The following is a 14532-nucleotide window of genomic DNA, read 5'->3' on the forward strand; positions in this document are numbered from 1 at the left end:
GCCCCCAGAAGGACAGGCGGCCGCAGCCGCCCGCCGCAGGAGCCAGGCAGGCCCGGGCACTCGGGGCCCGCCATGTCCCTCGGGCCGCGGGCGGTGCCCATGAGCGGCGGCCGCCCCGCGCATGCGCCCGGCCCTGCCTACAACTCCCGGCTGCCTTCGCACTGAGAGGGCGGGCTTTTTCTCTTTTTTCTTGTTTTTTTTTTTTTTTTTTTCCTCCTCGGCTTTTTTTTTTTTTTTTCTTTTCCCCTCCCCTCGGAGGGGGAAAGGATGGGTGGGGAAAGCGAGCGTTCACGAAAGCGAGGCGAGGAGGAATCCCATAATACCAGGCGGGTTGCGAGCCCGGCGCTGCCGCTGTCTCTTTAATGCAAGAGGAAGCGATGCGGAGGGGTGGAAAATGGCAGAGTTGCAGATGTTGCTAGAGGAGGAAATCCCTTCTGGCAAGCGGGCTCTGCTCGAGAGCTACCAGAACCTCACTCGAGTCGCCGACTACTGCGAAAACAACTACATCCAGGTGAGGGGCGGCGGGGCAGCGCAGCGGGGGCCGGCGGCGGCGCTCGGCGGGGCTGGGCTCTCCGGTGCGGGCGGCGGGGCCGGAGCCGCCCGAGGGGCAGCGGCGCCTGGCTGCCCTCGCCGCGGCTCCCGCTCCGCAGCCGGTCCCTCGGGTTTGCCTTTTCTTTCAACTTTCCCAGCTGAACGGCCAGGCTTCCCTTCCCCCGCTCCAGAGGGGAAGGGAGGGGGTTATTATGTCAGTCCGGCTCCGAGGGTGTGTCTTTTTTTTTTTTTTTCTTCCTTTTTTTTTTCTTCCCCCCCCCCCCCCCCGCTCCCCTGTATTTATTTATCATGAGTCACATCCCGGAGACCTCCCAGGGCTGGGGTGGGGGTGAGTGAGGCGCGGGGGCCCCCGAGCCTCTCGGTGCGGTCGGCTCCGACCCGGTATCCCGGGTTTCTCCACGGCTTCCCGGCGGCGGGGCTCCCTCCGGGGGCCTCCGAGCGGCCCCGGGGCGGCAGCCGGCGGCGGTGGCCGCGGCGGATGCGCCGCACGTGGGGCGCGGGTGCCGGGCGGCCCCGCACCGCGCTCCGCCGGGGCCGCCGCCGCAGCGGGGAGCGGAAGGGGCCCCGCACACGGGGGACAGCCCGGGGCTCGGGGAGCCGCGGCGGGGCCGGGGGAGCCGCGGGGCCGCGGGTCCGCAGCGCTGCCGTGAGCGGCGTGCGGGGCAGGAGGCTGCCCGTGGGCCGGCGGCGCCGTGCGAGCGTGAGGCGGCGTTTCAAAATGGCAATCTGTGCCTCTCGCAGCCTGCCCGGCTCTAACACCCTACAGCAGTGATTGCAGACCGGGTCTCTCGCGCTGGAACAGGCTCTGTTGGTTGTAGCGTCTCTCCGCCGGTCGAGGTGGATTTTTTCTCCTTCCCAGAGACTGCCAGTACTTGGCCTTCTTTTAAGTCTGCTTTTGTGAAGCTACTTTAAGCACAATTTACTATTATTATTTTTTCAGGATTTACATCACGTGACTCTAAGTCTGTGTATTTATTCATACTGATCTGGATGCAGAACCATCCAGAGATGCTGAAACTGAGCCCTTTTTTTTTTTTCCCGTAAAAAAATTGGAAGGGGAAAGGCAAATAATTTACTAGACAGCTCGTAGAGTGAACTTGTTGACTCTAATACCAGATCACTTGTGATAAGTATTTAATACAGGTTACTAACGTCTTTGGTATCGATCATTGCTGGTAAGCTATCTTACTGGTTTTATTAATAGAGCAGTAAATATGAAAACACATCTTTAATAATACAAAATGATTATTTTTTTCATAAGATATTTGAATTAAAACTGCTCTGACAAGCCATATTTTCAAGGTGTTTTTTTTTTTGTTTTTTTTTTTTTGGTATATGAAGTAGTATGAGTTAATGCCTATTTATGCTTCCGAGTTGTTTGCTCCACCCAGAGAAAGCTGCTGATATAAATGTTTCTAAGAGGCGAGGTTCATTTGGTTTTACTCATGGGAAATATGACAAATACATGAGTATGGTAATTGCAGCGCAAGTTTTGACGTGTCTCCTGCTCCTGACTTTTCCCTATGTCAGAAAGGTGCAGGGAATCTTCAGTTACATCATTTTCTTGAGAGTCATAAAACTTGTCTTCTCTTTCCTCTGTCAAACAAACCAAATAAACACAACACTTGAGCAAATTACGGTCATTTGGGGTGGCCTTTCCTTTTTTTTTTTTTTTTTTTAATTTGGTAGCTCATTTTCACCTCAAGTATCAAGGTCAACTGGATGTGGGATTGGTGGTGGGGTCTGTTTTATCTTTGCACAGCTGTGTTTACCCTTTTTGAAAGGAAGCTGGAATTCCAAAATTCCTAATGCAGTCTTTTACAGTAGCTTTGGAAAGTGTATATGTCTCACTTGTCTTTTACATGTATTGTACATTTGCTCAGTAAAAATGGTAAATGTATTGATAAAACGATGTCTTTTTAAAATGTTTGATGGAGGTGGTTTTTTTAATCAGCACTTGATGCAAAGCCATCTGCTGTCCAGTTGGACTGCTGAACAGATTATACTGCCAGTGCATGTGGTGGGGCCACTGTCGGATTAGGCAATATGACACAGGGCACTGGGTTATGAGGTTTGAGTGTATGAGTATTGTGGGGAAGGGAGAAAAGGAAAGGAAGAGGCTTAACAAACATACGATACGAAATCTATGTGTTCAATGTAATTGAGCATTTTTATAAAAAATCCCAGACCAGAATAGAGAACCTGGGTCTGAAGTGAACGTTAAAATACTTCACAAGTAGCTACATCTTGTAACTTAGCTGGTAGTAGGTAGCTGGTACAGTTCAGCCACTTCAGATTTGGAGGGTTTCCTTTATTTCTGTGGAAAAAGCTAAGTGCTCCATAGTGGTAAAAAACACCATGTGCTGTTACCCACTCTGAGTTGTGCCACTGAGGTGGAACAGGTTCGTCAGACTATTCCAAGTGCTGGCACTAACAATTTACAGTGATTGTAATAGGAGACAGAATGATGTTCTTTCTCAGTGTTATGGTTTATATTCTTTGCCAACTTAAGCAGGAAAGTAATTTCCCACCCATAATATGGCTATATTCAAGATACACATAAATATATATATATGTGTGTGTGTGTGTGTATAAAAATAAAATTTAAAAATACAGGAATTTTGTTTTGTCTCTTTTACTTAAGCTGAGAGAGAAAAATTTCAGTCGTGCTGATTCTTTGAGGAGAATTTGTCTTCAATGTCTTTAAGGATTCCTAAAAAAAAAAAAAAAAAAAAAAAAAAAAAAAGGAGAGAGAATTGGGGAAAAACTTACCTAGTTGTAACTTGGCTCCCTGATGGTGAATGGGTGAATGTAGCTGTGTGGAGAGTAAGTATCCTTTTACTGAAGCGTTTAGAAAAGATGTCAGCATTCAGGGATCTCAAGTTGAAAATTGCTGTTCTTAGAAAAGCAGGAAGCAGTTTCTTGCTAAGGCACATTGTGACTATATCAGAATGCTGGCTGGTAACACAGTTTGCCCTCCAGATCGTGTGTATTCTGGTTATCTAGAAAGTTTATTTGTTAGGAGGAGAAAAGAATTCAGGAGAAGTAGAACAAATAAGCTTCTAAGGAAGACCTGCGCTGCTGAAAGGAAAGTAGAGTATGGTGGCACTCCTGAGGGGGATGGGAGAAAAAGGGGACAGAAAAAATAAAGAGAACTAAATGCAGAAGTAGTAACTGAAGAATATTGTGATGTTTTGGTGGTGATTTTGGCTTTGAATAAAAGGGAAAGGGCATTATAAGTATTACTAGTATATTATCTCCTACAATATTTAAAATCTGATGTTTCTGGTTGGAAGCTTCAGTTACAAGCAGAGAGAAAATTAGATCCCTGTTTTAGGTTAGAAGCTTAAGCTCTGAACAGTTTTAAGAACAGGTTTTGAACCTTAAATCTTTAGGTATATTTTTGCTTTCTGGAATAATTTTTCTTATACATAGCTGTATTAATTTTTAAAAAAATATTTTCAGAATGTAAATTCCATAGCTGATGTCTTCCCCAAACTCTTTTGCCTGCCAGGTATATTCTGGGACTAGCCCTTTTGATGTGCTCGTAACCAAAAGGCTATTTGACAATCTGTAGCATAAAGCTGAAGATGCTAGTGAGGAGTTTCATCAGTATCCTAGACAGCATGAACTTGATCAGAACTACTTAATACAGAAATAACAAGGAATTAAAGCATTTGCAGTTCTAGTTATGATTCTTCAGCTGAAAAATACTAACTTGCATGGAGATTCTCTAGTCATTTTTCTGGCTGTAATGAGTTATTTTGGTGTTTTAAGGAACTTATTTACAATAATTAGCTTATGAAGCATTAGAATGACACAGGAAATCAGCTTCTGCAGTGTTACTGCACTGATGATATCCTTTTGAACAATTTCAGTCGAGTGGTGTATCCCAGAGAGGCCTCTCTGTGCTATAAAACTCTGCTTGCAACTTTTGTACTGTCCAAATCAAGTGTTCCTTATAACCTTATTTATGTATATGCAGATATCCTTAGGTTTTGTCAGTCTCAAGTTTCTAGACCACTTGTGAAGATCCATTTGTAATTTTTGATTTTAAGCTCAAATATAATTTTAATATGACTGTGAGAATCTCTAAACAAATAGCTTGCACTTCTTGTGTAAATTCTCATCTTGATAGTCTCAAGTGGGTAGATTTAGCAGCTTTGGAAAAATAAATTGAGAGACCTTTTAAGGAAGTAAGTGCTGTGTTGCCTAAATGTGTGTTTTTCTGTCATGTTACTTCCTTCTGTAGCTTCTGACTGGTATGTGGAAACTGAACGGTGAATTAACGAGCTATTCTGGGTAAAACAGACAAAAGTGCAGGCAGATTTCAATTTAACTGCTATTGCAAAAAAATTAAAATATCTTTCCAGCTGGTAGAAAAGTAAATGTGTGGCATTGAGCAGAAGTGTTGCATCCAAAAAGTTTCGTAAGTATTTGTGATCTTCCAAGGTACATAGAGGAACTATTTTTGCTTTATAAGTTGGATGTTCTACACTTATATACAGTAGATATTTCCTTTCCAACACTAACAAACCTTTTTTTGGTGATTTTTCTTTAGACATTGGTAAATGGTCAGACACTCAATTTCATTGCCTGGCACATGGAAAGTGGCTTAACTTAGTTCAGTACAAAGAAGTTCAGTCAGAATGTCTAATTCAGGAAATGAGCTGCTCTAAAAGGATAAGGTTCTTAAATTGTCACTAATACAAATCCTTTATGTGCTGTGAGAACTTGCATGCTTTTATGTTCATAGGTTAGTTAGTTTGTATTGAGAGTAAATACAGTAATATTTTTTCCACAAGTTTCATTGTTAAATTTGGAACATTTGATAAAAAGTGCAAGTTAAGTTCGCTTCCTGTAACACCAAATATAGTTCAAAATTAGAGAGCAATGAAATAAAATACAAGCATATAATAGATTATGCTTTGTATATTTAAATAATATTCTTTTAAAAAGGAGTTGCATTGTACCTTGAAATAATGTTCTTTTTAAGGTAGTTTAAGCAAATATTTGCCAGCAGTATAAAAGGCATTGGCTGTTCAGTGTATAGTGTTGGGGTTTTTTTTAGAATAATATAGGTACAGATTGGTGTGTTAGGCTTATAGCTCTTCTATGCTTTGTGTAGGTCTTCTGTTCCTAGGCAAGTGTCTTTGTGTTTTGGAAAATAAAACTTGAGCTCATGTGACTGTAGTGCAACTTCACTGAATCAGCAAGTGATTACACTGAACTTGAAGAAAATGAATCCTAGGGTGTTGAATGTCTAGTCTGTGTCCAAAGGAGGTAGATGATATGAGATGAGCTTTTCCAAATTCAAAATGTTTCCATTAATTTTGGTATATTTGGTTTTAGAAGTCAGCAAGATGTTGGCTGCTATTCCTGCTCTTTTTTCACAAGTGCTGCCTTAATCAGGTGCAGTAAAATGGATTTGGGTAAGATTTTACAGGTGCATATTGTTTCTTCCACAAGGGAAGTGCTCCCCACTCCCTTCTGTTTGTGTGCTGTTGGAAGGAAGAAGCTTGCAGGATGTCTGTGGTCAGTATATGGAGTGTGATCCTTGCTCCCTGTGCTGTTCCTGCTGTGCACAGTCCTGCTGTGGAATTGTTGGAAGGAAGAAAGAAGTATGATTAAATGGGGCAACAATCTAATACTTCCCCCTGGTTCTCTAGGAGGTTGTTACAGTAAGTGGCTCGCCTGGTAAAGAGAAAATAGATGAGCCCTGGGAAGGTCTCATAAAGTGGAGAATGAGGGCAGTTGTAATGAAGGTAAGAGTACAGGAGCAGGCTGAGTACAAGTAGGAAGTGCTGTCGCTCTGAGGGCAAAGTTCCTGTCAGTATCTAATCTAAGTTTAACAGAAAAAACCCCTGAACTCTGAAACAAAAGAACTGATGTAACTTCCCAGTATCTTTGTTTAGCATTTTGAACTGTCTTCTTTTTACAAAAGCATAAGTGGAGGCATGGAATTTATAGCTTGCTCATAGAAGGTCATATAGGGACGTAATGTCAGATTTGGGAACAGAACTTGATTGTGTGGACTTCCAGTGCTGTTCCCCCTGCCACCCCACCCCTTTGCAGACTGCCTCTGTTGCACTGCAACACTGCAAAAAGTGGGTATCCACAGAAACACAGAGACAGTATAATACACAGAGGCAGTGTAATGACTCTTTTGGGAAAATATGCACCTGAAACCATCAATGAACTCATTGCAGCAATTACTTTTTAAGAATTTTACGTATTGCCGCTCATAAGAGCCTTGAGATTCTAATTTTTTGCTTTGCGAACCTCAGGAGTTACATAACGCTCGCAGTACTGTTTGTGTGCTGGTGGGTCTTGGCAGAGGCACGAGAAGATGCCGCTCTATTTCTCAGTGAAAGCAGTCTGTGTTTGACATTTCTGGTGACCGAAATCTTGCGTAGCTGCACAAGGGTGGGTTGGCAACTGTGTGGACAAAGCGTCAGTTCTGGCATAGCAAGACAGCCTTGAGGAATAAGGGGGTATCTTGCTCTCTCTGTGTTCAGTCCTTGTTTAGTGACTTGGAGTCTAAAGGAGTGTAGTGTGGTTTTTATTGTTGCATGGTAAGAAATTACTTGTGGGACGCTGCTTACTCAGTGTCCAGGCTTGTTCATAATTACCTGAGCATTCCTGCTCTCTTTAGCATATGTATTCCCTAGAGTGGTCTTCCTTTGATGCTATTCCTTCCCCCCCAATCCCAAATCTGAGCACTGGTGACCAGAGACGGGTGGGCTTGGTCAGAGGGATCCTCACCTCCCTCCACCCCTATGTTAAAGGAAGTAACTGCTAAATTTGAAGTGGTAGATACTGTGCCTCAGTCTGGTTCCTCCCTTTTCCTGACCTTGCTGGTGAGGCAGCGGCCATAGAGACTTCACGTCTCCTGTGAGTTGCAGAAATAGCCCATTGCAGCTCAAAACTTGCAGAGGGCCCTTGAGGGCCAAGACCAGGGTACTGTAGGGGATAGGTCACGGTGTGCTCCTGAGCACACTGAGCGAGATGGTACTGCAGATGCCTTTCCTCCTGCAGCCCCAGTCTGTCCTGACTGTGCTGGAGGGACTCAGTCAAGTGTTTCATCAGCTTAGTGCCAGGTATTGAAATAGAAGATACAGCATTTCTAACAGGTGGGCTCTTTAAACAATCTATTATGCAGCAGATGAAAACAGAACTCCAAACTCTTCCACCTGATTTTAGAGGGAATGTGTTATTTTCCTTGGGTTAATTGAGTGTAGATGCCACCTTTTCTTGAGACTGCAAATAGTATTGCTCATTACTTATGCAAGCCCCTAATGCTGGTAACATGAGCCATGCATGCTTGCTCTGTGGAATATATATTTGTTACAATGATGCTGACAGCTCAGAAGAAGAGGAAGGGTGGAGAATCCTGCCTGAGACTTTCAACTTGGAGTGAGACGTGAGTGTAGCATTTTCTGGTACAACATGTAAAATTCGGCAGTTTGTGTAACATTAGTTGGAATTGGTAGGTAATCTGCTGGGCTAAAGTAACCTTTAGCTGAGCTAAAGATGCAGGATAATTTAACTCTGAAAAAGACTGACTACTTACAAGGGAACTTTATTTTTATTAGTATTCTTGTCAAAGATTCCAGATCAAATGTGTTTAGTAAGTGCTGCGGTTTGGCAAACTGAAAAATTATCTGAAAATCAAAACTACCCTTAGTTTGAGCCTCCTCTATGATAGTCTTTCCATAACCTCCACAGGTGATGATGTATGCTGTACTGTGTCTTCTGACATCGTGGAATATTCTAAAAGTACAGTAAAGGTTGTCTCTTCTGCAATGAGGTTGCATCTTTCTTGTGTTTCTTATTGTTAAGATAGCAGATATATTTGTGATAGTGTCATCCCTCCTTCTCTGAGCCCAAAATAATCAATTCTGTATACTCTTTATACAGGCAGAAGTTAAAGTGCAAGCACGCTGCTCATGTGCAAGGAAGGTCTGATACTGTAGTGATGTACAGTTAAAGGACTCATGGGACTTTGCATCACTGTCCTAACTTCATTGTAACCTCAAAGACAAATAGGAATAAAATGTGGTACTGTTGCTACTTTTGTTAAGAAAGCAGGAAGGCCTCTCAGAACTTGCCCAGAGGAGTCTTACTAAAACAAATGTTGGTTTAACATCCTTAGAGTTGAATGTAATGTTCTTACTGGGTGGTCCTGAAGTTATAAATAGTTCCAGGAAAAAAAAAATTGTTTACTACTTGAAGCATAACAAATCTTGGAAAAGAATTGAAGTGTGGCCTTTGCTGGCTAATTTCACACCAGTGTTTCACATGATAATACTTTTTATAAACTGTGCCTTATCAGGCAAGTGTGGGGTTATTTGTTGGCTTTTTTTTTTTTTTTCATGGCCAGTCTTCTACCAGATGCATATCTTTACTTTCATTTTCTGGTATCTCCTTGTTGTACTTCAGAGTCAGCAAATCTGCCAAGCAGAATTTGTCCTGCAGCACTCATTGTCAGCCGTGCATCTTACTTGGCTCTGTTGTAGCAGGTGTGCTGTGGTCCTCATGCAATAGTTCTCTGTTTTCTGGAGCCTATGATAAGAAAACATATGTGTGAAACAAATAGGCAAGAGAAGAACAAGGTGTCCAGGCAGGTGCGTCATATTACTGCATGAACATTTAAGTAACTGCAGATTGCTGTGCTATGGGTTGTCTTTTCACATATCTAGTAATGTTAGCTGCTCTTATGTCACTAAATATTACTAGTGACATTTCTCTCTTTCCATGTGCTTCTCCTAGGTTGTGATTTTAATGTGAATTTGCTGGTTTCTCTCTCCCTGCTCATGTCTTCTATTTGCTTGGTGCAGATAGCTTGTTAGACCTCTTTGTCTCATTTTTATGTTGTTGACCTTCTCTCATTTCAGATCTGAACTGAAAACCTATTCTCCCTTTAATTAGTCTGTTATTTAACTGAATATTTTACTGCCTTGCAATTTATATTTTACACCTATTTTTCATTATGCCTTTCCAACAAACAATTTCTACTAGCATGAGTTTGCTCGTAATTCGAAACCTGCAGCTACTGAAGACATACATACACATTCATTTTTAAAATTATCTTTGTTGGCACAGAGTTGAGACTAAAGCCTTATCTCTGCAGTAGTCTCCTAACTACCTGAGGAAGCCGTGATGAGCAGGATACAGAGGAAATGGAATGCAGCTGGGAAGACAGTGTGGAATGGGACAGACATAATTCTCCCTATTAGTAAAATTCTTAGGAGGTCTCTCATATTTATATGCAGACAGGCCTTTCCTTTATGAGAAACCCATCATCTTCAGGAAACTGGTCCTTTTGTTACTCATTCGAGATTAAGGAGCAGAATGGGTATAATAAAACTTCTCTGCTTGGAGGGCTTTGGTTCTCTTAACAGTGAAGGAAAGTGAACGTGTCAGGAGGAATGGCATTCTCTTAACAGGCATGTGTCCACAAAGCAGAGCTGAACCTGATCCTTAAAGGGTTTTATAAAATATGGTTATAACCTCCAGGGTTTCTGCTGAGATGCCTCATGGCAGGTGGCTTGGATGATGCTTCAGTCAAGGTCCAGAGAGTATCAGACTAACAAGTAGAGATGTGGTGGATCAATGCACTTACATTGGCAAGACCTTCAAGACCTGTCTGGGGATTGTTCAGCTTTTGATTTGCTGTCTGACTTGGAGGATTTCTAAATCTCTGGGAGGAGCTGTTGTTTCTATGATGCAAACTCCTGGCCTTAGCTGCGTTAGATAAAATATGCGTCTGGTTTGGAAGTGCTTGGCTCTACAAGGGCTCTTCAAATACTGTGGGTGTGTTTCCTGCTGCAGCACACCATATGTTCTCCCAGCACTGAAATGATGTGGTTGCTGCAGTAGTCCTGGGATTTGTCTTAAATGGCAACAGATTTTTGATCTATATTCTAAGGTGTCTTTAACTCTGAATGTTAGAGAAATTGTTGTTGCCATAGATGTATTTCAAGCTTGGGCTCATACAATGCAGCTTACTTTATCAGAAATCTTGTGTCTCTTCAGTAGTGGCTGTCATTTCTAAATGTGTATTTCATTCCTCCTTATCAATCTGTCCTTTAACCAGTGGAGAATGGTAATAGCCAGTGGAAAGCTTTCTAGCACACATTCCCTCTTTGAAAACCTATTGTCCATGAACATGAACTGTAAAATCAGCTCTTCTCAGTACTCTGCAGTGAATGAATATTGACTGTTCAGAGACTGAGGGGGAGGTATTTTTGTAATTATGAGAGAAGCTTGTTTACTAGGGATTGAAGCCAAGTATGCAGGGATATGGTACCTGTTGATTTCTGCTTCTGTGCTGGAGAGAGAAGTTGCTGGTTTTGGTCCTGAATTTCGTATGTGTGGAGTATTTAAATGTATTCCTTGGGAATGGAAAGAACTTGTAGATAATCTGTGCTGAATAGCTTTCTGTCTTGCTGGTAGAAAATGGGAATGGTTTGAAGGATAACTGAAAAGCAATTTGAGGGTTATGAGAAACTCCCCAATTTCTGGTGGGAGTAAGAGCACAGGAAGAATGGGGAAGAGAGTGTGTAACCTTCATTGTGTGCAGCCACTCTCTCTAGCTAACTGTGGTGATGAGAAGGACAATATGAAAAGCAAATACTGTTACTATTTGTTTCCTGCCTACAGCAGAGAAATAGCTTTACTTTTTCCCAGATTGCTGTACTGCAGCAGCAGCGGGAGTGGGGGAGTATGAACTGGAACAGGTACTTTTACTGGCTGCATAACATCCCACGAGGCCTGGGGGAATGAATGTGGGGAATACTGTGAGTCATACTTGTCAGTCTCATAAAGCAGGAGGCTTTTTAAAATTGGCCTTGGAGGGGAAGAGGTGTTTAATGGAGCAGTTGTGCAGGAGTTATGCAAATAGAGAACATAAATAATGAGCAAAGGCACTCATTTAAGCTTCTTGCCTCCTCAGAAAATTACTAAATGCAAGCAACCATTGTGAAAGTTAAGAAAAATGCATCATCATTTACATATAATGGGTGCAAAAATGTGGCCATCCATGATGATAAGAAAATTCTCCTTTTGTGAATAGCAGAATTAATTTCTGTAGTTGTTGAAAAGAAAACATGCTTGTTTTCGGTCTGTTTGGTTTTTTTGTGCTTTCCAGTTTGCTTTGAAAAACAACAAGATAGGAAGCAAAAAAGCCGTCCCCTAACCCAAGAGCTGGTGGGGAGAGGAGGTGGTAAAAAGACCAGTCTCCAGTTTGGCTTTGAACATATCTTCAGTATTTAGGCTGGTTTTGTATAAAAAGTTTTTTCTTCCCTGTCCCCCTATTCATACAGGATTTAATTTACATGTAAATACTGCTTATTCTTTGGTAAAATCAACAGCAGGTTTTTAAAGTATAGCTGCATTTTTTTTTCTTTACTGACACAGCCACTTCTTGCTGTTTTAAATTAGAGTTTTGAACAGAGCTTATGAAATGTAACTGTTCCAGTCCTGGGCTTGCTTGCAGATGCTCTCATCATAGTGAGAATCTTATCTCTGATAGTAAGACTTATCAGCAGATTTAATGGGCATAACATTTTCTTGGACTGCTACTTCTGCCTCTTGCAGTGTAGAGAGGCCATCCTAAGCTTTGAAGCAGTTGGAAATGACAGATCCACAATCCCACATGCTGCTCCACTGCTGTACATGTCCTCCTGTGGCCTCCCATGTGTTTTAACCCAGCTTCCTCCTGGATGTACAGATGCAAAGGTAGAGATGATGCCTTAAGTTTTAGCTTTCATGTTTTTCAGATTCAGTGCTGCCTAGGGGTGTAGTTCTGTGCCTCATATTGAATTTTTGTAAGCTGTCTTCACAGAGTAGGTAGACAAAACAAATCCTTTTCCTGCTGAAGACTAAGGACAGCACCAAAAGCATAAAAAATGGTGGACTGAAGTAAAAAACAAGAAGGATGAGACCTCACAACCTGAACCTGTAATTGGACAATTAAACTCCAATATGCAAATGGACCAAAACTTAAAAAAGTCTTAGACATCGTGACTGATTGGGCATTTTATGACCATTCTAAGTCCACCCTGAGTGTAGCCCTGGTCAGGCTCTTGTCCTGCACAAGGTGTAGCCTAAAGGCCTTTCAGTAAATATCTACTTTATTCTCTAGCTCTGTCCAGTCTCTGTTTCAGGTCAGCCTTCCCAAGGCATCAGTGGCAGTGTGGGTGTGGGTGGGTACTGCTGTGTATGGATATGGAACTGTGGTGATGTGTTCCTGTTGTCAGGGGACTCTTTCTCTGAGCACAGCTCCTCTGTGGCTGTGATAAGGCCACTCAAGCTGATTACAGATGAGATAGCAGAGTGTCCTGATGGCCCCATGACAAGTGCTGAAATAGAATAGTTTAGGTTTTGTTTTACTGCTGGAGGGGAGAGACGGCTATGACTGTTCTTATGCATCTTATGCATCTGGTTGCATTGAAGTGCAGCTCTGCTGTCATCTGTATGACTCTGCACCTCCTGCATATGCCTGAATCTACCCTCTACATTGTACATGAGGGAGAAGCAGTCTTTAAAATCATCTGAAGGTACATTTTAAAAACACCAGTGGAACTTCAACAGTGATTAGAAAACTTTGCTGTAATTGTGTCTGCAAGAGGCATTGCAGCTGTATTACTAGGGCGAGTTACTCACTTGGACTACTGCTGTACTAGCTAACAGCGCAGCAATTGTCTCACCAAGGACTTTGTTTAGAAAAACCAAACAAAGCAATTCCCTCACTCCTGAACTTTTTGCTGTATTTCCTGTGAAAGGATTTGCTTGCTTTCTTCTGTTGGTTTCTGTAAGTTAGGTTTTACTTATTACTGGATGTGAAGATTTCCATATTTACTTAGTTCTGGCTATCTATTCTTCTGTTCACTTTTTGGTGGGGAAAGAAATATTGTTGACTTGCCATTCCTTCTCCATTCTCCTGAGCCATCTGTTTTGCTCTGTTGTGTGTAGTTTTTAGAGGAGATAAATTTCTACTTGTTACAATTGAAATAACCCAGTATGTAAGTGAGCTGCTGCATGTAAGATTTTGGAATGTTGCTAATCATATGGTCAGGTCCAGGGGTACATCAAAGTCTGAGCAGTATTTGCTGTTTATGTGATAAGATAAGAACAGAAACTGGGTTGATTTTTTTTTTTCCAATTACATGCAATTTCCAATAAAAACAATCATTCCTTGTATTGCAGTCCATTATTACCATGAGATCACTGTATAGCCTGTGTACTTAGTAAGTGAGAGTATGCCTTGTGCTGGAAAAAAAAGCTGCTACAAAATTGTGGGAATCCACTACTTTCTGGTCTAAGTGCAGTGAGATATGTGATGATTTTCTGCTGGACTGAGTGTATTCATCTTCAAGACAGTAAATAGTCAGCAGTGTAGCGATACAAAGCATGAGGAGAGAATTTGATCCTATAATGGTCATTGTTTTCTTTGTTTTAAGAATACTGTGATGTTTGGGAACTGCCTGAACTGTAGAATCTGGGCAGCAGCTGTGTGTCTAAAGTGACTCTTAAACATGAGAATCTGTTCCTGAATTAGGAACACGTGCAATCCAGAAAATTGCTGATTGTCTGAAGATCAGTGTAACTCTTGGCTCTACATTTTTTGCCTTGAGATTCTCCCTGGAGCTGGACAGGCCTGCAAATGACTTTCTGTGCGCTCTCTTTTCCTACTTGCCTTGCTGCTTTGTTGTCCTGCAACATCTCTGACATCTCCATGGTGGGAACCTGTTGCAGTGCAGAATGTAGCTTTGAGCCTGCTTGTTTTTGGACCAATCCTTTAGTGGATACTGACGCTGAGTGTTTGTTTTGCACACAGATGTTAAGGTTACCCTGTTGTATCGGTTCAGAGCACTGTTGATGTAAAATAGAACACCAGGTTGGAAGGGGACCTTAAGAATCATTTGGCTCAACTTTTCTTGGGCAAAAGAAAGCATCACCTAGACAAGATGCCCC

General features: G+C 42.2%; 1 protein-coding gene across 12 annotated transcripts in view; it reads left to right on the forward strand.

The window, feature by feature from the left end:
* Positions 1-244: 244 nt before the first annotated feature.
* ABI1 (abl interactor 1) overlaps positions 245-14532 on the forward strand; it is a 78595-nt gene continuing 64307 nt past the window's right edge. For 10 of the 12 annotated variants that reach the window (XM_066315834.1, XM_066315861.1, XM_066315880.1 and 7 more), the window contains exon 1: positions 255-511. In XM_066315834.1, coding sequence (XP_066171931.1) covers positions 395-511 — 117 coding nt within the window. In that variant the 5' untranslated portion in view covers positions 255-394. Of the gene's footprint in view, positions 512-14532 lie in introns of all 12 variants that reach the window. The other 2 variants (XM_066315906.1, XM_066315915.1) reach the window with 2 other exon arrangements.

The sequence above is a fragment of the Sylvia atricapilla genome, chromosome 1 (genome assembly GCF_009819655.1).
Source record: "Sylvia atricapilla isolate bSylAtr1 chromosome 1, bSylAtr1.pri, whole genome shotgun sequence".
Lineage (NCBI taxonomy): Eukaryota > Metazoa > Chordata > Aves > Passeriformes > Sylviidae > Sylvia > Sylvia atricapilla.